Below are 25,264 nucleotides of genomic sequence, written 5' to 3'. Positions count from 1 at the left end.
TTTAATTAAAATGTATTAAAATTAAATGATGAGAAGCTTTAAAAACAACAGTAAAAGCAATAAAGCTTTTGTTTAAGAAGTAAAAGAAAACTACTCCAATTAATTTGAAGTTATAAGGACTAAGTAAAAAAGATAGCACAAGAACTCAATCTTTCCTTGTAGTGTAGAAGCTGCTGGGCTCCAAGCATGGCATACTTCTGTGTTTTCTCTTTCTGACTCTTTCTCCAGGCCAGTGTGGTCCCCCTCTGTTTCATGCAGACTATTCACGTCTTTTCAATACTTCTAGCTTTTGTTTTCTAATCCTTTTTCCCCATTTATTGAAAATAGATTTTTTTCTCACATAATATATCCTTATTATGGTTTCCCCTCCCCCTGCTCCTCCCTCTCACCACTTCTCCCATCCAGCCCACCCTCTTTCTGTCTGTCATTAGAAAACAAACAGGCTTCTAAGGAATAATAATAAAAATTATTATTAAGATAAGATAAATAAGGTAAAACAAAAACTAACTCATCAGAATAGGACAAAACAAACAGAAGGAAAAGAGCCTAAGAAAAGACACAAGAAATGTATACAGATGCAGAGACTTACTCACTTGTACACTCAGGAATCCCATAAAAACACCAAACTGGAAGCCATAATATATACACAAAAGACCCATGGGGTAAAAAGATAGAGGAAAAACATAAGTAAAATAAAAATAAAAAAAAATTAAAAATCCCTGACATGACATTATGAGACAAAAAAAATCTCTAAAGATGCCATTGAGTTCATTTTCTGTTGACCCTCTACTGCTGGGCATGCAGCCTACCCTTAAGAGTAGTTTGTTTCCCCCAGTGAGACTCCTTTAGAGAAAACTAATTTCTTATTTGCCAATGGTTATCAGTTGGCGACTGCTTCAGGGTTAGGAATGAGGGCATGTGTCCACTTCTCCTTTCAACTGTAGGACCCCATCTGGTATGGACCCGTGCAGGCCCTGTGCATGCTGCCCCAGTCTCTGTGAGTTCATATGTGTGTCAATCCTGTTAATTTAGAGGGCCCTATTACCTTGGTATCCTCCATCTCCTCTGGCTCTTACATGCTGCAGGCCGCAGGAATATATCATAATAACTCAGCTGGTTATGGCAAAGTCACTACCTGGAGGGATCAGGGAATTCCTCCAGAGGAAGCCAAATCCCAAGGAGTTTTTGGTGTTACTTGGCTTGTTATATATCAGCTGAATGCTGTTATGAAAATCATGTGTGCCTTCATAGTTTTTCCAATTGACTTTCCCCTAAGAAGGACTAACAGTGTAGATTGATCACTCTTTGGACATACACATTCCAGGTATTTGGAGAACAGCCTCAAGAAAGGCTTTCTCTGGAATCAGATTATCTCCCTTAGCCACTTTCAAAGACTACAGGAAACACCACCCAGGTGGGCATCCAGGTTAGTCCCAGGTGGACTAACAATAACAGCCCACATGCAAGTCTCCTGACTTACGGTAAATTCCACAAGGAGACACCGCCTAGGAGAGGTGGACGTTAAGTAATAGCTTTACACAATTTAGCTCGGGCCCTCCCTTTATATACCGGGACTTCCAGGGCACAAGAACTTGAGAGGAACGAACTGAGATGGGGAAGAACTAGATTGAAGGGCTAAAAGAGAGGACTAGAGGAATGAGATGGAAGATGAGGAAGAGCCAGATGGGGAAGAACAAGATGAGGAAGAGCCAGATGAGAGAGAAGGAGACGGGAAAGGAGCTGATAGGGGAAAGAATTAGATAGATGAGAACCTAGAAGGGACAGAACTATATGAAGGAATTAAGATAGAACCTAGAGGGGACAGTAGATAAATATAGAGAAATCAGGCAAGAAAGGAGCTAGACATGAGAACAGAACTGAAGCTGTGTATAAATGATGTTATGCCAGAGGAATTAAAGCAAGTGGACTATAGAGCTCAATGTGCTGAGATTCTATTTCCTGAAAATAGTCCTCGCCGTTAGTAGTTCTCTCTCCTGAGCCCTTGGGATGTATAATATTGAGGCTGGTTCCCCTAATATTATACAAGACTTACACTCTTTCTGTCTCCTCTTCTGAAAGGAAGCCATAATATATACATAAAGGACCTGATGCAGACCCATACAGGATCCATGCTGACTCAGTCTCTTTGAGTTCATATGTGTTTTGATCATTAGAGGGATTTGTTTTCTTGGCGTTCTCCATCCCCTCTGGCTCTTAAAGCTTCTCTGATGGTATTTGCGCAAGGCACTTATGTAGCTAGAGTTTTCCAGTCCTGCCTGGCCCACGGTCAGGATAAATCTCTCTCAACCCGCCAGTCCCACAGCCACTCAGACCCAATCGAGTAAACACACAGAGACTTATATTGCTTACAAACTGTATGGCCGCAGCAGGCTTCTTGTTATCTAGTTCTTATATCTTAAATTAACCCATTTCTATTAATCTATAAGTTGCCACATGGCTTGTGGTTTACCGGTATCTTTTACATGTTGCTTGTCATGGTGGCGGGTCTCCCTGCCTCAACCTTCCACTTCCCAGAATACTTTCTGCCTGGCTACTGGCCAATCAGTGGTTTATTTATTAACTGATCATAGCAACACATTTAACATACAGAATACCCCACAGCACACTTATCTTTGAGTATAGCAGAATGTCATTAGGAGTCATTTTATTGCTATGTTTTTTTAGTAGAAGAATAATATTTGGTTTTGCCCTAGGTCCTGGGCTATCTAGTCTCAGCTTCTTGGTCATCGCAGCATTGTTGGTTATGGGTCTATCTTGTGGAGTGGGCCTTAAATCAAATCAGATATTGGTTGGTTAGTCCTACAAGATTTATGCCACCATATCTTGCAGGCAGGACACCATTGTAGATCAAAGGGTGAACAGAGTTTTCAAAAAAATAAAAATGGCTAAGCAGTATCTCAAAAAGTGTTCATCCTTCCTAGAAATTATGGCAATGCAAATTAAAACAGCTTTGGTATTTCATCTTACCCCAGCCAGAATGACAAAGATCAACAAAACAATGAACAACAAATGCTGGTGAGGATGTGGGGAAAGAGAAACCCTCATTCACTGTTGGTAGAATTGCAAACTACTGCAGCTGCTCTAGAAATCAGTATAGAGAATTCTCAAATAAGCCAAAAATAAGTCTACCGTATGATCCATATTACACTCCATCACTGTTAAGGCAAGGCCTTTCCTTTCTTGTTTATCCCCAAGATTACACATTAATATAAATATTCCAAATTTTAAAAGTCCTATAATATTTAAAAATTAAACACTTAAAAATTGTCTATAAAATATCCAGTCTCTTTTAAAATCCAAAGTTTCTGTGAAATTCCAAACTCTCTTTAAAAGTTCAGTCAAACTCCAACAGTATAAATAATTCAACATCCAATATCTGGGATCCACTCATGATCTTCTAGACTCCTCCAAAGGCCTTGGGTCATTTCTCTAGCTTCACCCTGTGTAGTGCACACAGCTTGTTTTATAGTCTCTGGCTGGCTCCTCTTCACTACTGCTGTTGTTATTGGTGGTCATCCCATAGTATTGGCATCTTCAAAATTCTGGGGTCTGTTGCAGCAACTGGGCTGCATTTTTGCCAATAGCCCCTCCTGGGCTCTATCAGGGACTACAGCCCTGTCACTCAGAGCTTCTCTCCATGACCCCTCATGCCTTCACAGCCAGTACCATCTGGGTGACTCTTAAACTATCAAGTTTGGCTACTAGCACAAGGTAAAACCTTGTTCTCCTCTGGAACACAGATCCTGTATGCAGACCCTGTGATAATACTTCCAAGAAGTCTTAACCTCAATGATGCTGGTCTCTTCCTAATCACAGCCAATTCTTCAGCTGCAGCTGACCAAACACCAGATTCTTTACACAAATGGCCTGATAGAGTCTTTGCTTTTATCTGAAACTTTAAAGCCAGGCTTTCATTGTTTGGACTACACTCAACATTCTTTATCTTAAAGACTCCTACAGAACAGCCCACTGAAATCTCAACACTCAATGGATTTTCTAGTCCAAAGATCCAAAGTACTTTTACAATCCTCCCCAAACTTACATGGTCAAGTCTGTCATAACAACACTTCACTCCTGGTACCAGTTTCTTTCTTAGGATTATCATTGCTGTGATGAAATACCATGGCCAAAGCAACTTAGGGAGGAAAGGGTTTATTTGGCTCACTTTCACATTACTGTTTATCATTAAAGGATATCAGGACAGGATCTCAAACAGGGCAGGAACCTGGAGACAGGAGCTAATGCAGAGGCCATGGAGGAGTGCCGCTTACTGGTTTGCCTGCTTACTTACAGAATCCAGGACCACCAGCCCAGAGGTGGCACCACCCACAATGAGCTGGGTTCACTGTTAATCATTAATTAAGAAAATGCCCTACATGCTTGCCTACAGCCCTTAAGGAGACATTTTCTCAATTGAGTTTCCCTTCTCGCTAATGATTCTAGCTTACATCAAGTTGACATCAAACTAGCCAGCACAGTTAGCTAAGTCCTCATTGCCTCCAACTGTCACTTTTCTTCTTCATCAGAGCTAACTCTCTAAGGCATGGGTCTGTAATCCTGGCACTCAGGAAGCTGAGACAAAAGGATCTTGAGTTTGAGGCCAACCAAAGCTACATAATGAGTGCTGGGTTAGCTTTGACTACAAAGTGATACAATGCCTTAAAAATGATAGATAGATAGATAGATAGATAGATAGATAGATAGATAGATAGATGATAGATAGATACGTACATACATACATACATATGTAGATGCATAGATAGATACATAGATAGACAGGCAGACAACTAAGGAAATCCTGCCATTTGCCACAACAGATGGCTCTACAGGATATAATGCTTAATGAAATAAGTCAAGTATGGAATGAAAAATGTGGTTTGATTTCACATATTATGTGGAAAATAAAAAATTCAACTATACAGAGATAGAGGATAAAGAAGTAGCTACTGGGAAAAAGACAACTGGGGAGAAATAGGAAATATAGATCAGGAGATACACAGTAGCAGAGGAGTAGGATGATCGAGACTATAAATTTAATGTACAATGTGAGTATAGTTAATAATAGTTTATAAATGTTAATTTGCTTAATAATCATTTTATTGTCTACATGTATCCCATAATACCATGTTACTTACATTAAATATACACAATAAAATTTATTTTAAAAAGAAACATTTGTTCAAGAAAATATCTACTGTTTTAGACATTCCTTATTCCTACTCTAGCTCCATTATCTGTATATCTGTAAGAGTAGACAAACCAAGAAAACCAGCAACTATGCTGTCAATGTGAACTAACTTGATTTGGAAAAGAGTTCAGTGTAGCCGAAAGTTGCCCAGTCCTGCTCAGTACCACAGCTGCCATTATTATAATACTCACCAAGAGGCTTGATATTAATTATTTATCAACACACAAGGAAAAGTGACTGCTGAACCCTGCCAAGACAGGGCAATAATGGTCTTTCAAAATATTCTGCTTCTGAAAATGGTCTGTCAGATATTCTACACCTATAGCCAAAAGTGGATGCCCCAACATTACAGAGGAACTTTGGGTGACTGTCCAGGCAGCCAGATGTCTCTGTCATTTCTAGAATTTTGGAAGTTGCTTGCAATGCACTTCTGGTTTACTCAGATAATATCCTTCTGGGGTCTTTGCTGGAGTTGAAAACAAGATAGTTATAATTACAGTTTTCCTTGGTTACAATAAAAGGTGAATTAGACATGAAACTTTAGACTTACAAATATAGGATAGATGATAGAGTATTTTCTTTAATTTTACTAAATACAAATAGACTAAATATTATAACTGTAATTCTTGCTTGATAACTGTTTTGTTATATGTAATTTTACTATGTTAAAATGAAAACCTTCCTTTTTGATTAGACAGAAAAGGGGAAATGCTGTGGGATGGTCTTTATGTATGCTGTGAATATGTGCTGCTACCATTGGTTAATAAAGAAGCTGCTCTGGCCTATGGCAAGACAGGCTATAGCCAAGCAGGAAATTCAAAGAAAGAGCCAGGGAGGAGGGAGGAGTCAGAGCAGATACCATCCAGCTGCCCAAGGAACACAGCAGACCGGTAATGCCGCAGCCATATGGCAAAATATAGATGAATAGAAATGGGTTAATTTAATGTGTAATAGCTAGCTAGCAATAAGCCTGAGCCATAGACTAAACGATTTGTAATTATTAAGCTTCTGAGTGATTATTTTAAAAGCTGCTGTAGGACTGTGGGACTGGGGCAGGACAGAGAAAAGTGTCTAACTACAGTTCAGAGAAGCTCATGCCCTGGGTTTTGTGGAGGCAAGAAACACACTAAAAGAATACCCAGAAATCTAACAAGGTGAACCAGAGAATGAGGTAGTTATAAAGGGTCTTGAAAAGCTCCAATGTGCATTTTATGTTTGGAAAGATGCATACTTCTGCAAGTCTGTATGCACACTGAAAAAAAGATGGAAAATTGCAAGTGTATTCTACTTGTCCCTGGAAGAAAATGAAGCATTGTGCAGGCACAAAGAAGACATGAGAAAATGAGAACGTAAAAACTGTGAGAGATTTGTAAATATGAATATTTAATGTGACTCAATTAACACATATATCTATTGGCAAAGGGCATAAACATTGATGGTTTAAAGTTTTTTAAGAATGACTTTTGAATAACAGTTGGGATGCCTATAACCTATTCCAGGGATTCTCAATCTCAGAACTATGATACATACACTGAAAGTTTTGCACTCTCCAATTGCTCATTATATATGGATATATATATAATATATATATATAGGATATATATATATCCTACAGCCTTAGTTAATGTATTAGTTATTCAGTATTTGTGTGGAACCCTCATGGTTTTCTATATTCAAAATCATACCTTCATTTCTCTTTTTCATCTAATTACCCTGGTTTGGATTTCTAGTCCTATATTCAATAGAAACAGCAACTGTGACCTTTCTGTCTTGTTTATGATCTTAGAAGAAATATTTCAACTTAAGACCTCCAAATAGTCAAAACAATCTTGGCCAGAAAGAACAAAAGTAGAGACATCATACCACCTAATTTCAAAAGACATTACAAAGCTACAGTAATCAACACAGTATATATAACTGCTATAAAAATAGACAAATTGACCAGTGGAATAGAGAGCCATTGTTCTAAAGTACACATAAAAATCCCCCAAGATAGACCACATTCTGAGATATAAAACAAAGCTCAAAAAAGGTTAAAGGAATCTAAAGACAGAATGTTTTCTCAGTATAATAGAATTAACTAGAATTAAATAGCAGAAAAATACAAAAGTTCCATGCACTTAGAAATTAAGCTATAGGCATTTAAATATACTATTTAACAGTTTCAAGTAAAATAAAAACATTCTGAACTAAATGAAAATGAGTATACAGTTAACAAAAAAATTTAGAAAGCATTAAAGTAGTGGTTAGAAGGAAATATATTACAATAAATACATACAGTAGAAAAAAAGGTCTAAAATTAATAGCCTAAGTTATAACATTAAGAAATAGGACAAGAGCAAATTAAACTTAATGAGCAGTCAAAAATTGGCAAGAAACAGATTGAAAATGGGAGACAAGAAACTCTATGAACCCAAAAATGACTTCCTTGAAAGAAATCAAACTGATAAATCTTTAGCCATGTTAATCAAGATAAAAGGGAAAAGAAACAAATTACCAACATCAAGAAAATTAGCTTGATGCTGATTAGCTACAAAAAAGTCAGGAAAAATATTTCATTCATATTAGCTCCTAAAATAAAATACTTAGAAATCAATTTAACCAACAAAGTAGCATCTCTGTATTCAAAACTATAAAATGTTGACAAAAGAAACTTGAGAAGACAGAATAAATACATCTTTGGAGCATCTATAGTCATTGCAGATATAGTCAAGTTTAAAAAGTTATAATAATTGCCATCATTATAAGAAGAGGCTGACTTCAAAATAATGTACAGAACTATATGAAGATGGAAGCAAGGATTGAAGTGATGCTTTTATAAGCAAGCAAGCAAACAAACCAAAAAGCCAAGAATTGCTGGCAAGTGAAAGAAAACAGAATAGGTTAGGTAAAGGAAATTCTCTCCTAGAACTTTGAAAGGAGTGCAGCCTTTCCAATACTGTGGTTTTCCAAAGACCCTTAAAATTGTGAGAAAATATATTTCCATGTTTCATTCGATCTGTTTACTGCTCTAGTTAGCCATGTCAACCTGGGAGAGTGGGCCTAAAAATGAGGTGCTCTAAAGTCTTATGCAAAAGCCAACTTTATTCAGAACATCAGATAATTTATACTCTGAGGGTTAAGAAGGCTCACCTGAGCAAAGTATACAATTACAAGGACAAGCCACATGTGGCAAAAACTTTTTTTTTTCCATAGAGGTGGATGAGTAACAACAGCTGAAATAAACTCATACCTATTCACTACACCTGGTAGGGGCACAAAAGCACATTCCAAGAACAATTCTGTGCTTTTGAACAAACTGAGGTCACAAGACTTTTGTTTTCTTGGAGTTTTCTCACAAGCACTCAGAATTTCCCTTACACGACTCCATTCTTGGACTGTGTTCTGACACTATCCAGTTTGAAATCCTTTCAGGAGCCTTAGGAATCAATACAAGAGGCAAAGCTCTCTCTACTCCTTTACCTTGTAGTACTTTCTGTGGTTGTAATATTCCTAGTCTATGTGCTTTAAACACTTTTCCATGAATATTGAGGCTTTCTTTTTTTCCTAGAATGATATAGGGTATGGAGTGTGGCTGGAGCACTGCATAGTTATCTGTTACTAAGCTGGGATTTTAGTGTTGCCTGGGATTTTGTCTTTCTTGTGATTTCTACAATAATCTTGGAGATAAGTCTCCAGATAACATTTCAACTCTACTGAAAGCATGCTCAAACTACACAAAAAGTATTTTTTGTGGTACAACAAAAACAAACATTTAATAGTATTGAGTTGTGTATTTAAATGGTTAATATGGTATATTTTATGTTATCTATTTTTACCATAATTAAAAAATAATAGTATTTCCTCACACATCTCTTACCCAAATGATCTTCACGTTGGTGCCAAGTACAATTCACAGACTTGGAAGCTGTATGGCACCAATGGATGGATAATGAAAATAAACTTTTAAAGTTGGACAGATGAAGAGCTTGACCTATGTCTCCTCTCTTCATCAAATTCTGGAGCCTGCTTTGTAGGTGCAACAACTTATGGCACCACATCCTAGAAGACAAGAGAGAGTAACAATATAACATAATTTTACGAGGCCATGGAAATAATGCTACAATGATAACTATAGCTATAAGTATTATAAAACAATAGGTTTAATGATCTCAATTAGACAAACCAGATATCTGAAAAGCACAGTTTTTTAAATTTGTTGTATGGGAAGAGAGGGAGAAAGCCATGTAACCAAGATAAATCTATGTGGCTCTTGATGTGAACTTATTTAATGATCTGACAAATAAGTAGTAAAGTTACTAAAAACAAAATGCTAATTTTGAGTGGACTTGTGTATATATGTATGTGGGTTTGATAATAGGGACTGAATTTTATGCTGATTTATGGGATGAAACTAATAACATAAAAAGCCCATAGCTAGAGACTCAAAAGAATTTAGTGATTTCTTGGGAGGATTGTGAAATAAGAGGCTACGAAGTTGGTAACTAAAGTTAAATTTATTGAGCTTTTGTGGATGAGAGCAAAGAGGAGAATAATGAAAGGGCTCTATTGATATACATATGGCTTATATTTATTTTCTTCTCTGTTTCTTGTTTCTTACCTCCTGCAAACAGGTATTATCTATGATGGGCCCCATAAATGAGAGATGGATTTTCTATTTTTAAAATGTTGAAAACACAAAAAAGGAATGCAGATTAAGTTAATATGTGATTTGTAAAGTCTAAAATATTTGCTGTCTCTTCAAAGAAAAAATCCTAACCCACAGTATAATACTTAGTTTTTACTCAAATACACCCTGCAATATAAAAATAAGTCCTTCCAAATCCACTCTTAAGCAGCTGTAAATTCATTCATTTTGTCCAATAAATATTAACATATATTAATTATATATATAGAGAGAGTGCATCTATATTATTATATATTATATATACCAGAATTCATCTCTCTCTGCTTGCTTGCTCCTGATATCAAAGTTACAATTAGTTGCTACTTTTGCCAAGCCTTCCCTATCACGATGGGCTACCTCAAACCATTAGCCAAAATAAATCCTTCCTTTTAAAAGTTGTTCTGTCAGATATTTTGTCATAGCAATGAGAAAAGTTACCAACACAACCAGGTCACTTAGGAAAGAGGAAATGTTGGCACCATATTTCCATTTCTCTTGTTTTCTTCAATATATAATGCCTTCTGCCATGTGATGATAGAACAAGAAGACCTTCACGAGATATTGCCCTTCCACTGTGGACTTGGGAGCCCTCAGAACTTTTATTAAATTAATTAATAAGTTGTTTTTTATGCTACTACAAGAGCATTTAGGAATTTGAATTTGCAGTTGATAGTATATATAAAATACAACAGATTTTTGTATTTTGACCTTGCTAAAATCACTTTTTCTTCTAGTAACTGTTTTTGGAGATTTCTTAGGATTTCCTATATAAGGGATGACATGTATGAACAACAGTTTTATATCCTGCTTTCTAAACTTTGTGCCTCATATTTCTGCTTCTTGTATTCTTGTAAATTATATATATATTAGAGTTAGGAATTCAAGTACAATACTAAACAGGAATACATGGCTTATCCTGTTTCATTTTTAAATAAAATTTTATTTTTGGATTATTTTAAAATTTAGTGTAGGCGAACTTCAAGTACTATATTGAATAAGTATGGGGAGAGTGGATCAAGAACAGAGAGGGAGAACAAGGAATAGGAGACCATGGTAAATGAAGACCACATGAGAAAAGGAAGAAACAAAGTGCTAAAGAGGCCCACAGAAATCCACAGATACCCCCACAAAAGACTGCTGGCAATGGTTGAGAGACAGCCAGAACTGACCTACTCTGGTGATGGGATGGCCAAACACGCTAATAGTTGTGCCAGAAACCCCATCCAAGGACTGAGGAATCTGGATGCAGACATCCACGACTAGGCCCCGGGTGGAGCACTGGGAGTCTAATTAGTGAGAAAGAGAGCGAGAATTGTTGAAACCAAGGTTGGATAAAGCACAGGGACAAATAGCCAAACGAATGGAAACACATGAACTATGAACCAAAGGCTGAGGGGCCCCCAACTGGATCAGGCCCTCTGAATAGGTGAGACAGTTGATTGGCTTGATCTGTTTGGGAGGCATCTAGGCAGTGGTACCAGGTCCTGGGCTCGCTGCATGAGATAGCTGTTTGAAACCTGGGACTTATACAGGGACGCTTGGCTCAATCTGGGAGGAGGGGACTGGACCTGCCTGGACTGAGTCTATCAGGTCGATCTCAGTCCTCAGGGGAGGCCTTGCTCTGGAGGAGGTAGGAATGGGATGTCGGCTGGGGGGAAGAGGAGGGGGGCAGGAAGGGGGAGAACAAGGAAATCTGTGGCTGTTATGTAGAACTGAATAGTATTGTAAAATAAAATAAAATATTTAGTGTAGACGAATTTCTAAACAGACTTATTAAATAAGAAACACAGAGCCATATACCGGGGTGAAAGCCATAGAGATCAGAGAAATGGCTCTGTGTTTTTTATTTAATAAGACTGTTTAGAAATTCATCTACAATTTAGAATTATTTATTTTACTTTATGTGCATGAATCTTCTACCTGTATGCATGTATGTGTGCTATGGGATGTTCTGTATGTCCTGTGGGAGCTCTTCTTGGGTTCTTTGTGGCGTTACCCAGCAGGTCCGCATAGAGGATGATTAGGACCATGGGCCTGAGTGCAGGTGTCTGAGATGGTCTGCACTTGGCTGTGCTGGGGGATGGTCTGTATGTCAAGTTGTTCTGATTGATCAATAAATAAAACCTGATCAGCTGTGGCTAGGCAGGAAGGATAGGCGGGACTAACAGAGAGGAGAAATAAAAGGACAGGAAGGCAGAAGGACTGACTACCAGCCGCCGCCATGACCAGCAGCATGTGAAGATGCCGGTAGGCCACCAGCCACGTGGCAAGGTATAGATTTATGGAAATGGACTAATTTAAGCTATAAGCACAGTTAGCAAGAAGCCTGCCACGGCCATACAGTTTGTAAGCAATATAAGTCTCTGTGTTTACTTAGTTGGGTCTGAGCGGCTGTGGGACTGGCGGGTGACAAAGATTTGTCCTGACTGTGGGCAAGGCGGAAAACTCTAGCGACATATGTGTACCTTGTATGCAGATATGTGAGGCATGTTTATCAGGCATTTTATCAAAATATTGATTTCACAAAATAAATTATTAAGTGTTATCTCTCTAGCTTTATTTAAAAAGTTATGCAAAATATTGGTAATGTTTCTTCCTATTTTTTTGAGATTTTATTTATTTTTATTGTATAGGTATTAGCATTTTGTATATGTATTGCCTGTACTGTGCATCATAATATGCATGCAGTACATATAGAAGCCAAAAGAGACCATCAGATCCTCTAGAATTGGAGTTACAGATGTTTGTGAGTTGTCATGTGGGTTTTGGGAACTGCACCTGGGTCCTCTGAAAGGGTAGCCAGTGCTCTTAAGTACTGAGCCAACTCTTCATCCCCCATATTCCTTCCTTCAATGTTTAGCAGAATTTCCTAGACAAAAAACTAAATGCAGGAGGACAAAATGACTCAGCTGAGTTTGATCTCTAAGATCCACATGGTGGAAGGAAAGAATTAACTTTCTCAAGTTATCTTCTGACCTCCACATACATGTTGTGGCATATGTACATGTACACATACACATAAAATAAGTAAAACGCAATTTTAAGAATTAAATGTAGGGCCAGTAAGATGGTGCAGTGTGTAAAGGCATTTATTGCCAAATCTGAAGACCTGAGTTTGATCCTCAGGACATACATGTTAGCAAGAGATTCCTGCAAGTTGTTCTCTGACCTTTACATGTGCGTATATGTGCGTGCATAAAAAAACCAAAGGCATCCAAAATCCATCCAATGAAATAATAGAAAAACAAATCTAGAGAATGAAAGGGACATCCAAAAACAAGATGCATTTATAATCCCAAATAGTCATAACCAGAGAAAGGTCTTTCTATGACATATTATAGTCAAGATGTCAAAAATACAAAGCAAATCTGTAACATTAAAGGCTATAATAGAAAACAAAGAAAAGCACTTATTCATCTACAAGGCAAGCACATTAGAATAGTATACATCTCATCAGCAATGCTAAAATCCAGGAAAGCATGGAATGGTATAGCCAATCCTTAGAAGTAAACAATTGCCTATCAAGATTGCAATATTGAAAAACCGTATTTTTTGAGTTTCATATAAATAGGAAAGTTTATTATAGATTCATAAGTAGGAGTAAAAGAAGGCAGGAAAGAGGGAGGGAAGAATGTTTATAGAGAACAGGGCTCTTGCATAAGAGGAGGGGTCCTAGGAGATAGGATACTATCAAGCTGCTGGGGCCTTTTTGAAAAGGACTGATGGCAGAAACAAGGATGAAGTATGGGGAGGGGTATGAGCTGATTAGTCCAGTTGTCCCAGCAAGGTGTTTAGGTGCCTCCTCTCATGTAGTCACATGGAAGCTTTAGGCAAAAGTACTCACTTAGGAGATAAAACAAACAAACAAACAAACAACAACAACAACAACAACAAAAAAAACACCAAGAATTAGAACCCTCTTCTGGCATTTTTCCAGTAAGGGCATTTTTGGAACTGCTGCTTTGAGGTCCTTACCCTACCAGACCAGTTTCTGTCTCCTCTTCTCATCATTCTCCTCATCTAAAGAAGTAACCCTGAAATCAATTAGGAGTCAGACAAGGGATCAGAGCCCACAAATACTTCAGCAATTCTGGCATCCAGTAGTACGGGACCAAGGACAATTTTAGTTTATGGCCAAGGGCATGAATTGGAGCCCCTACACCTAAACTGTCTGTCCTGTTTTTTTTTTTTTTTTTTTTAATCTCCTGTCCTCATCATTCTTTCCTCTGAAGAAGTAACCTTAGTTGCCATTAGGGAATTGGGGTCATGATCTACATGGCCTTTTAAAGCTGAGTAGGGTTGTCAGGTGCAGCAGTTTTGGTACTCCTGCAGTGGGTCTATCCAAGGGACCTTGAATGTTCATCAGTGGTTTTATTTGAATAACTGTCAGATGTAGGGTGGAAAGGAAGTCCTTGGCTGGTGCCTGTAAAGAGATATAAGAAAGTAAAGACAAGAGTTATTAGCATTCCTGTGAAGTTGAAGCCTGGATTGCCTTGGAGACCCTGAATTGTGGAAGATGCCAGAGCCGTGAAATGCCTGTTGAGGAAAGCTGCTAACAGGGAGTGGAACCAGGCCAAGAGAGAGAGAAGTGTGTTGCAGTCAACAAAGCTGAAAGGAGTCTGATATCTGAAGAGCATTTTGACATCAGACATGGAGATGCTGAGTTTGAAATCTGCCCAGCTGGTTTTTGGTTTTGCTTTGGTCCAGTATTTCTTCACTATGTTTCCTTTCCTCCATTTTGGAACAGTAATATATATCCTATGCCATTATATGATGGACATATATGATCTGTTTTTTTCATTTTGATTGCACAGGGGTTACAGTTAAGAGATTACATGAATCTCAGAAGAGACTTTGAACTTCACACTTTTAAACAAGTTTGAGAGTTTAAACAAGTTATAGACTATAGGAACTTTTGAAGTTGTACTAAATGCATTTTGCATTATGGTATGGCTACAAGCCTATGGAGGCTAGTAGTGGAATGTGGTGGTTTGAATAAAAATGGCCCCTATAGGCCCATGAGAAAAGGCACTATTAGAAGGTGTGGCCTTGATGGAGTAGGTATGGTTGTGTTGAAGGAAGTGTGCCACTGGGGCATGGGGGCTGCACTGAGGTTTCAAAAGCTCAAGCCAGGCCTAGTGCTGGAAGGCCCTGCTGGTTGGAGGTTGCAGTCTACCATGGCCTGGCAACTCTCTCTGAGCTCAGCAACATGGACTACTCCCTCCCCCTGGGGGAAGGCACCCTGTTCTCTACCTGACCTTATTTGGAGACTGTCTCTAGGCCCAGATCCCTGACTTCTCTATAGTGTGATCTTGGATGCATTTCTCTGCAGAAGCTTTTCTCCCCCCCCCCCCCCCCCCCCCGTTGCCTATATGGTAATTAGACATTGTGCTAGGAACATTAGGATAGGACTATGCTTCCACATATGATAACTAAGACTTGTACTAGGAGCTTTATGATAGGAGTGTGCTGTTTAATGCAAATTAGGTGATTCCCTAGTTACTATTCCCAATCCTATATATTCCCTATACTCTGGGATAAAGCTGAGCAGATTCACCTAAGTTGTCTCCCAGAGAGTTGTCTCTGTCATGTTCACAGGCTGTCCAAGGCTTTCTGTCATTACTTCTGCCCCTTGTCCTTGTGGACTGGTGGCCAACAGGCTGCAAAGAAAAGGGAGAGCCACAGCCTAGTGGCTCAATGTCTCTTCCTGCTGCCTGCTGATCCATATGTAAAACTCTCAGCTACCTCTCCAGGGCCATGTCTGCCTGCATGACACCATGCTTCCTGTCATGATGATAATGGACTTTTAAAACTCTTAACTATAAGTTGGTCTCAATTAACTGTTTTCCTTTATAAGAGAAAAACAGGTTATTAGCATTCTAAATCCTATGCAGAGAACCAAGAGAGGCCCAAAGAAAGGACATTTTAAAATGTCAGAATTAAAGTTCATCAGCATCTCTTGATGGGCTCAAAACATCTATTCATGGGACTCTTCTCAAGGGTTTTTCTTTGGTCTCCAAAGCTGGGCTCCTGAGTGATAAACTCAGGATTAGTTTTCAGGCATTTTGATAGCTGTTGGAGTGGCTAGTATCAGTGTGAAATCTTTCTCAGGTAACTTCTAGAGGAGGAGAGAGAGGGTAGATTTAGCCATCATTTGACTTTTAAGTTAAAACAATAGTAGGAACGTCTCTCTTGGCTGCAAGGTCATAATGTTCTATATCTGAGCAGCATCTTCCATATCAAGAAGAAAATCCTCAATGAGAAAATATTGCCTAAATATTACCTCATACAGGTTTGTGATCTCATGAACTGCTAAAAAAAAAACCAGTCATTTTCATCTTTGGTTATAATTTCATGTTTGGTGCTTAAGGCCATGAAGATGACCAAAATTAACCATTTTTTTCTTTTTGGTTATCAAGGCCAGTTGAGAATGTTGTCCTTAGGAGTCATTTTATCTTGAAAGGAGCCTCTAAAAACACACAAAAATCAGTTGCTCCATCTGTTGAGAATGAGCCAAAGGCCTCACTGGACTATTGACTTCACTTGGAAGCATCAAGTACATATTCCTCTGTGTTGATTCTCTTCATAAATCTACTTTTAAAATAAAGATACAGATATGCCAGACAAGAATAACCTAAAGCAATTTATGACCAGCAAGCTTACAGTAGTGTGTAAAGGACCCTCAAGCATAAAATAGAGTCTCAATCACAAGGGCACAAAATAATTTTATGATGGGAGTAGATGAATTACTAGCTAAGAATCCATTATGTCTGTCTTAGTTAGGGTTCTCATTACTGTGAAGAGACACCATGACCACAGCAACTCTTATGAAGAAAACATTTAATTGGGGTGGCTCACTTACAGTTTCAGAGGTTCAGTCCATTATCATCATGATGAGGAACATGGAAGCATGCAGGCAGATGTGCTGGAGTAGGCAACAGGAAGTCAACTGAAACACTGGGCAGTATCCTGAGCATAAGAAACCTCAAAGCCTGGCCCACAGTGGCACACTTCCTCCAACAAGGCCATACCCACTCCAAAAAAGCCACACCTCCTAATAGTGCCACTACCTATGAGATTATAGGGGTCAATTACGTTCAAACTACCACAGTGTCCAACACAGTACTGTAGCAAGTCTTTCTCTGTACTGCCAGCTCCCAAATAATGACATGGAGACTTATTATTAATTATGAAAGCTCAGCATATAGCTTAGGCTTGTCCCACTAGCTCTTATAACTTAAATTAACCCATTTATATTAATCTATGTTTTGCCTCATGGCTTTTTACCTTTTTTTCCATCTTGCACCTCCTGTTTCTTCTGCAGGTCTTCTGGTATCTCTCCCATGCCTAGATTTATCTCCTTTTCTTGTCTCTTTCTGCCTGGAAGTCCTGCCTAACCTCTTCCTACCTGGCTATTGGTCATTCAGCTCTTTATTATACCAATCAGAATGTGCCTTGGCAAAGACACATACTCACAGTGTACAAAAAGATCATTTCACAACACAGTAATCCAACAAACTTTTAATACTAATAGGGGAGAAAGAAAATAACAACAACAACAACAACAACAACAAAAAAAAAACTCAAGCAAACCAGAAAACCAATCCCCCAAACATAGAAATTATCAAAACTCAAAAAAAATGTAAATGATTTTAACTCAATAAAAGATACAGACTAGCTGACTGGATTAAAAAACAGGATCCATCTATCTATTGTCTCTGAGAATATCCCTCACTGGAAAAGATACAGAATGAGAATGAAAAGATAAAAATCAATCTGTTAAGTAAATAGAAGCTAAAAACAAGCTATTGTAGCCACTATGATATCAGAAAAAAAGTAGGTTTCAAACCAAAATTAGAAGAGATAAAGAAACCATATTTATAAAGAAAACAATCAAGAATATACAACAATCACAAATATATGGACTAAATGTTGGGGTTTACAATTTCATAAAAATATCAATGAATATAAAATCTCAGAGGTACTCTAAAATAATAGTAATTTTACACTCCATTCTCATTTACAAATGGGTCATACAAACTAAAAGTCAACATAGTTCAAATGAGCCTAACACATGTATACTGTGTATTCCATCCGAAGAAACAAAATATACATTCTTCTCAGTAGAACATGGATTATTCTGCTGAATATTCTATGGAAATTTCAAAGAAATTCCTAAATTCAAATAAAACTGAAAGCACAACTTAACAGAACCTTGTTTATATAACAAAAGCATTTCTAATAGGAAAGTTTTTGAGTGCTTTTATTAAAAATCAGAGAATCTCAAAAAAATAATTTAATGATGCATATCAAGATTTCAGAAAAACAAGAACAAGTCAAACTCTTTGGTTATATTTTGTATATGCTCTAACAAATAAAGCTTGCCTGAAGATCAGAAAGCAAAGCCAGCCACTAGTAACCCATAGAGGCCAGGCAGTGGTGGCACACACCTTTAATCTCAGCACTTGGGATCTCATGCCTTTGTTCCCAGTACTTGAGAGCACACACACCTTGAATCCTGGAACTAGTGAGGTTGAGACAGAAAGTGATATGGCTGGGCAGAAAAAGAAATATAAGGCAGGAGGAGACAGGAGCTCAGTCTTTTCAGGTGAGGAGTTGGTGAGGTGAGAGGTGGCTGTGACTTATTCCTTTGTCTCTTGATATTTCAGCATTTAACCTGATATCTGGCTCCAGGTTTTTATTAAGACCTGTGGTAATATTGTGTTCCCCAAAATATTGTGCACCCTAATAAACTTATCTGGGGTCAGAGAACAGAACAGCCACTAGATACAGAGGCCAGAAAATGCTGGCGCTCACATCTTTAATGCTAGCCTTATGGAGGCATGAATCTCTGAGTTAAAGGCCACACTGGAAACAGCCAGGCATGGTAACAAAAGCCTTTAATCCCAGGAAGTGATGGCAGGAAGCAGAAAGGTATATACGGCATGAGGACCAGGAACTAGCCTGGTTAAGCTTTTAGGCTTTTGAGCAGCAATTCAGCTGAGATTCATTCTGGATGAGGACTCAGAGGCTTCCAGTCTGAGGAAACAGGATCAGCTGAGGAACTGGCGAGGTGAGGAAGCTGTGGCTTGTTCTGCTTCTTTGATCTTCCAGTATTCACCCCAATACCTGGCTTCAGGTTTGATTTTATTAATAAGACCTTCTAAGATTCATGCTACACCTGACACCCAACGTTCATGGTATGAATTCACGAAAAAGCTGCTTGCCTGTGGCCTTTTGGGCTCCAGCTCAGACCTAAGCTACCCTCAGCTGGTTGTAGTGGAGGAGCACCCTGGTAGGATTTGCTGAAGAAGGGAGAGGCAGGAAGATCCTGAGTTTGAGGCCAGCCTGGGAGGCTTGCTAAGAAGAAGCTGTGGCTGGGGCTGAGCCACAAACGGTGGTGGTAGGACCATGGAGGCAGCGGCTGCTGCTCTGAGTTGCTGGCTTCTTCTCATCATGTTGGTGACTGCGGTGATGCTGCTACCTGGGACAAAGGGTTTACTGCTGCTTGTTCAGAGAACAATTGCCAGGACCATTGTGTTACAAGAAAGCATTTGCAAAGGTCAGTTTGGAAAATTTGGCAAGACAAATGGTGGAGAGAAATTGCTGTGAAGATTTTCTTTTCTAAGGAAGAACACTCATGGTTCCAAGAGACAGACATTTATCAGACTGTGATTGCTCCAAACCACAGAGGAGGCACGCGCGCACGCACACACACACACACACACACAAATTCTAAAGGGAACCATGACCATGCCTAACAGCAACTTTGAAATCTTCAAAAGGATGATGGGACCCCACAAAGATGATTCCACATGGACTATGGTAAAGCCATTAAGCTGATTAACACTGTGGAAAGATCAACTTTGGACTACCAACTGCTCAGGACAATTTCGAGTTGGGTAACTGAGATGGTTCAAATTCACGACTACTGGAGCAAGGACTTGAGACAGCCCTGAACTTTCCCATTATGCAGAAACTGAACACATGATACAGGACTTGACAATTGACCCAAAATTTTTCTTTTCAGGATTTCCTAAAGATGTCTTCACCCCCATAAAGCAGGAAGTAATTTTAAGAAAATGATGCCCACATTCCCAAGATGTGGGATGGGAGGTTTTGGTTGTTTAATAAGTTATGGATATTGTCATTGTTTATGATGATTGGTTACAAGTTGTTAATTGTTAATGGTCAGGAAAAAGGCTGAACAAGGAGATTAGATTCAGAGTTTTTGTTTAAAAAAGAAAAAAGAGAATATAGATATGAGGAAGATCATTGAATCTACTCTGAGGAAAAAAAGATGAAGAAATAATAGGATAAATGGGAATCTACTCTAAAAAGAAAAAGGGGAAGATATAAAAATGACAAAACATAGATTATTGAATCTATTATGAAAAGAAAAAAAGAGAGAATATGGATATAATAAGATAAAAAGGGAGATTATTGAATCTACTTTTTAAAAGGAACTACTTGTTTTACATAGGATAAGTAATGAAAATTTTTATCTGAGTTTATCAAATATTACTGGACTGGACATTGTTAATATATATAATGGAGTTTTTTGTCTGAATCTGTCAAATGTTAATGGACTAGACATTTTTAGAAAAGAAACTCACTAAAGAGGTATAAGTGCATAAATTTGAAAGATATAAGATAGTTCTGTTAGTAATATAAGTTAGGATAGAAAGTGAATCAGGTACATTTTGGACTTACCAAAATAGGATAGATAATAGAATTATTTTCTCTGAGTTTGTCAAATGCAACTGGACTAGACATTGTTTAAGTATTTATTGCTTGTATATATTGTATATAGTTATTGTACTTATTGGATATAGTTTTTCTTGTATTAGTTATAAGCTTTTTAAATTTTAGACAAAAAAGGGGAAGTGTGGTGATACTGTGTTCCCCAAAATATTGTGCACCCTAATAAACTTATCTGGGGTCAGAGAACAGAACAGTCACTAGATATAGAGGCCAGAAAGTGATGGTACTCACACCTTTAATCCTAGCCTTCTGGAGGCAGAGATTCATCTGGCTCTCTGTGAGTTGAAGGCCACACTGGAAACAGCCAGATGTGGTAACAAGAGCCTTTAATCCCAGGAAGTGATGGCAGGAAGCAGAAAGGTATATACGGCATGAGGACCAGGAACTAGCCTGGTTAAGCTTTTAGGCTTTTAGCAGCAGCAGTTCAGTTGAGATTCATTCTAGATGAGGATTCAAAAGCTTCCAGTCTCAGGAAACAGGATCAGCTGAGGAATTGGCGAGGTGAGGAAGCTGTGGCTTGTTCTGTTTCTTTGATCTTCCAGTATTCACCCCAATACCTGGCTTCAGGTTTATTTTCAGTAATAAGACCTTCTAAGATTCATGCTACAAAGACCAATTAGGATTCATGCTACACCTGGTGTCCAACTTTTGGGGCATGAATTCATGAAAAAGCAGCTTGCCTGTGGCTTTGCAGCTATTGGTACAGGCCAGAGCTACACTCAGCCAGAGTCACTACCCTGCCAGTTGTTTTCAGACAGGGGTTTCCCTTTCCTGGTGGCTCATGGGCTTTCAATGGACCCCCTTCTAGGGCTCCTGCCACACTAGGTAGCTGTCTCACTACACTGTCATCTGAATCATCGTCAGCAGATTTGGTGAGTCAATTGGGATTTCTTAAAGGGGGAAATAATTTTAAAAAAGACAAGAGTGAGATTTTTTTCCACATTAAAAAATGGGAAACATTATTACAATAGAGGGAGTTAGGTCTCTGTTTGATAATACACTAGACAGTTTGAAAATGGAGCAATTAAATAAGAGGAAAATTAATTTAGATGGAATTTATGTAATGTTAATTATAAATATCTGTTTGATCATTTTTGTTTTATCATTAAAAAAGTAGGTTAATATGAGTGCTGAGATAAAGGTTTTAGAAAAACTTGTTAAAATAGATCATAGAGATATTCAGACCCAGACAGAGGAATTTAAAGGAGAACCAATCTCAGCATTGCATTATAAGGTTACAGAGAAACAGCCTAAGACTTTCAAATAGCCAACCTTAATTTATCCAGTAACCTTCCAGGAACTACCAAATAGATATCCTCAAGGCTATGTAAAAGCTGAATGGATTCATGTGCAAATGTTAGATTTGAGGAGATTCAAAGAAGCTATAGTCTCATAGGACATGCATTTAGCTTTTGTGAAGCAAATGTGAAACTCTGGTCAACTTGTAATAGAATTATCACTCAAGACTGGAGACATTTGGTTACAGCAGTCTTGGAGGCTAGTCCTCAATTACAATGGAGAACCTGGTGGAAAGATGAGGCTAAGATCATTGAACAATGAAGTAGGGCCAGAGGTATGGAAATCTCCCAAGACCAACTTCTTGGAGAGGGAGATTATGCTAATGTAGAAAGGCAATCTCTATATGATGATCACACCCTGGCTTTAGACCACACAGCAGCCTTGAATGCTTGGGATGGAATTGAAGAAGTAGGAAAGAAAAATGAATCATTTACTAAAGTTATACAGGGCCCCAAAGAAACCTTCACTGATTTCTTACAAAGATTGACTTCAGCAGTAAATAGAATGATAGCAAATTCAAAAGCAAGACAAATAATAATTGAATCTGTGGCTTTTGAAAATGCTAATACCCAATGCAAAGGGTAATTAGGCTGTTAAAGACAAGATCAGCACCTTTGGAGGGATGGATCTGAGATAGAATTGATACTGAATCTCATGATCATGATGATGCTTAAATAGGACAGGTGATTTCCAGAGGTTTGAAGAAAAATGGAAATGTCAAGTGTTTCAATGTGGTAAACAAGGTAACCTAAAAAGGTATTGTAAACAGGGAACTCCTGGAAACAATGTTTTTTCTAAGAATAATCTCATCAGAATGCCCCTTCCTTCTGGACTATGCAGAAGGTGTAGCAAAGGCAGGCATTGGACTTATGAATGTACATCAACAAGGGACAGACAAGGTAACCCTTTGTTATCAGGAAATGTCTTGGGGAGCCTCTAGCAGGCCCCCACATCAAATTCCATTCAGTCCTTTCCTGTCCTTGTGGAGGAAACTCCTTCCCAGAGCAATTAAAGAACCTGATGCCTATGTAAGAAACCACACTGCTCTGGATGATAGAACAGCTATAGAAGAAAGAACAAAATAAATCAAGAGAAAGCATAAAGCAAGTATTTTGGCAAACCTCTACAAAATGAACAAAGTGCAAATTGAAAAATGCAAATAAATGACATTGTTACTGAAGGTCTTATAGACATAGGTGTGAATATAACAATAATTGCACCAGAATCTTGGCCTCTTCAGGAGGTATAGGTTCAGCTGTCAGGGACTGGAACATTATCTCAGGTAAAACAGAGTGCGAGATGGGTCAAATATATAGGGCCAGAAGGACAGAGAGGAAAATTAAAGCCTTATATTGCTAATATAGCAATGAACATATGAAGACGTGATTTGTTACAGCAATGGATTAACCAGATTAACATTCCTCCAATCTCAGAAACAAATTACAAATTAACATATGTTTCTGAGAAAATTATTAGAAGGAATTATAAAGAACAGTCACCAACGATTCAGGTTGTATAAGAACAGGACACAACAGCTGCTGATCTTTCAAAGGCACCAATAGTCCTACCATTAAAATGCTTGATGGACAAACCTGTATGGGTTGAGCAATGGCCTTTAACACCAGAGAAATTACAGGCCTTAGAACAGCTGGTACAGAAGCAGCTAAAATGCTCAGGATATTGAAGAATCAACTAGCCCTTGGAATTCTCCTATATTTGTTATTAAAAAGAAATCTGAAGAATGAAGATTACTAACAGATCTAAAAGCTATTAATAAGGTGATTCAGGCAATGAGCTCTCCACAGTCTGGAATTTCTTTGCATACTCTGTTACCTAAAGAATGGCCTCTTATAGCTATCAATGTAAAAGATTGTTTCTTCACTATACCTTTACAAGAAAAAGACAGAAAAATTCATCTTTGTGGTTCTCCCACAGGGAATGTTAAATAGCCCTACCTTGTGCCAATATTTTGTAAGTCAGCCATTGGAAGTGATACATAAGTAATTTCCTCAATCTACAGTTTACCATTAGATGGATAATATTTTACTAGCTGACTCAAATTTAGATACTTTAGAAAGAATGTTTTAAGAAGTACAGAAAATTTTGCCTTGCTGACAATTACACATTGATCCTGAAAAAAAAAATACAGAGGAGATTCTATTAATTATTTAGGATATAAAATAGGTTTACAAAAAGTTAGACCTGAAAAGGTTCAAATTAGGAGAGATGGACTGCAGACTCTTAATGACTTTCAAAGATTGCTAGGAGGCATTTCATATCTATGGCTCACTATTGGAGTAGAAAAATCAAGAACTGATAAATGTGTTCAAAATCTTAGATGATAACAAGGACTTAAATAGTCCAAAAGAATTATCAGCTGAAGCTGAGAGAGAATTGGCTTTGGTGGAAAAGAAATTACAGAATGCACATGTAGATCATTTGGATCAAGAGCGTGATTGCATTTTGGTCATTTTACTCTACATTCTTCTATATAGTGGTATTTTATTTGGACTGAAATGTGATTTTCATTGTATGTTAATAAATAAAGTTGCCCGGGGGTCAGAGCTATTAGAGCCATAGCAAGAGTGTGGTGGTGGTGGTGGTGGTGGTGGTGGTGGTGGTGGTGGTAGTGGTGGTGGCGCACGCCTTTAATCCCATAGATCTCTGTGTGTTCAGGGATACAGCCAGCATTGGAGACATACGCCTTTAAGACCTGGAGGGCTGTACTTACAGGCAGTGATGAGGCAGTCATGTGTTTGGGTTTACAACCAATGAGAAGGCAGAACAGAAAGACTATATTAAAGACAAACACACAGGAAGTAGCTCTCTTTTGGAAAAGTAGGAGCACTGCAGGAGGAAGGGTAAGATTTTAGCTCTGAGCTCTGACCTCTTGGCTTTCTCTTTTACATTGGTTCTGTGTTTCTTATTTAATAAGACAATTGGTTACATCTACATCTGGTGCCCATCATGGGGCGAGTTTCCACCTAAAACCTGAGTAAAAAGATTATAAAATGGAGCTATAAACAGTTCCTAGTTGTCTCTTTCAAGTTAGAGGCAGTGTGCGTGTTTGAGCTACTATCTACTATGGTGGGTTCCTGGTATGCTCGACCTGCAGTATGGCGGGAATAAGTCCTCTGCAAGTGGCACATTAAGCTGCGTGGTGGATTTAGCCTTTGCTAGTACAAAACAAAAAGAGGTTTCTGGGCTGCACGCTGCTTTGATAGAAGCACAGACCCACTATTTCTGAGAATTGATGGCTCCCGGCAGCTGGCGGAAAATGTACCACCACCATGTTGGGAAGCTGAAGTGGGTGGAACCAGCAGCCA

At 38.3% G+C, this 25,264-nt stretch overlaps 1 protein-coding gene across 6 annotated transcripts in view; it reads right to left on the bottom strand.

The window, feature by feature from the left end:
• Positions 1 to 25,264, bottom strand: part of Tmlhe (trimethyllysine hydroxylase, epsilon) — a 113,359-nt gene that overhangs the window by 35,242 nt on the left and 52,853 nt on the right. For 3 of the 6 annotated variants that reach the window (XM_042268775.2, XM_042268778.2, XM_076562258.1), the window contains one exon: positions 9,069 to 9,250. The exons of 1 other annotated variant lie outside the window; for it this stretch is intronic. In XM_042268775.2, the coding sequence (XP_042124709.1) occupies positions 9,069 to 9,249 (181 nt within the window). In that variant the 5' untranslated portion in view covers position 9,250. Of the gene's footprint in view, positions 1 to 9,068; positions 9,251 to 11,044; positions 11,162 to 25,264 lie in introns of all 6 variants that reach the window. 2 more of the 6 variants (XM_076562257.1, XM_076562259.1) reach the window with 1 other exon arrangement.

The sequence above is a fragment of the Peromyscus maniculatus genome, chromosome X (genome assembly GCF_049852395.1).
Source record: "Peromyscus maniculatus bairdii isolate BWxNUB_F1_BW_parent chromosome X, HU_Pman_BW_mat_3.1, whole genome shotgun sequence".
NCBI lineage: Eukaryota > Metazoa > Chordata > Mammalia > Rodentia > Cricetidae > Peromyscus > Peromyscus maniculatus.
The sequence above is the reverse complement of the archived record's forward strand: the minus strand, read 5'-3'. Positions and strand labels throughout refer to the sequence as shown.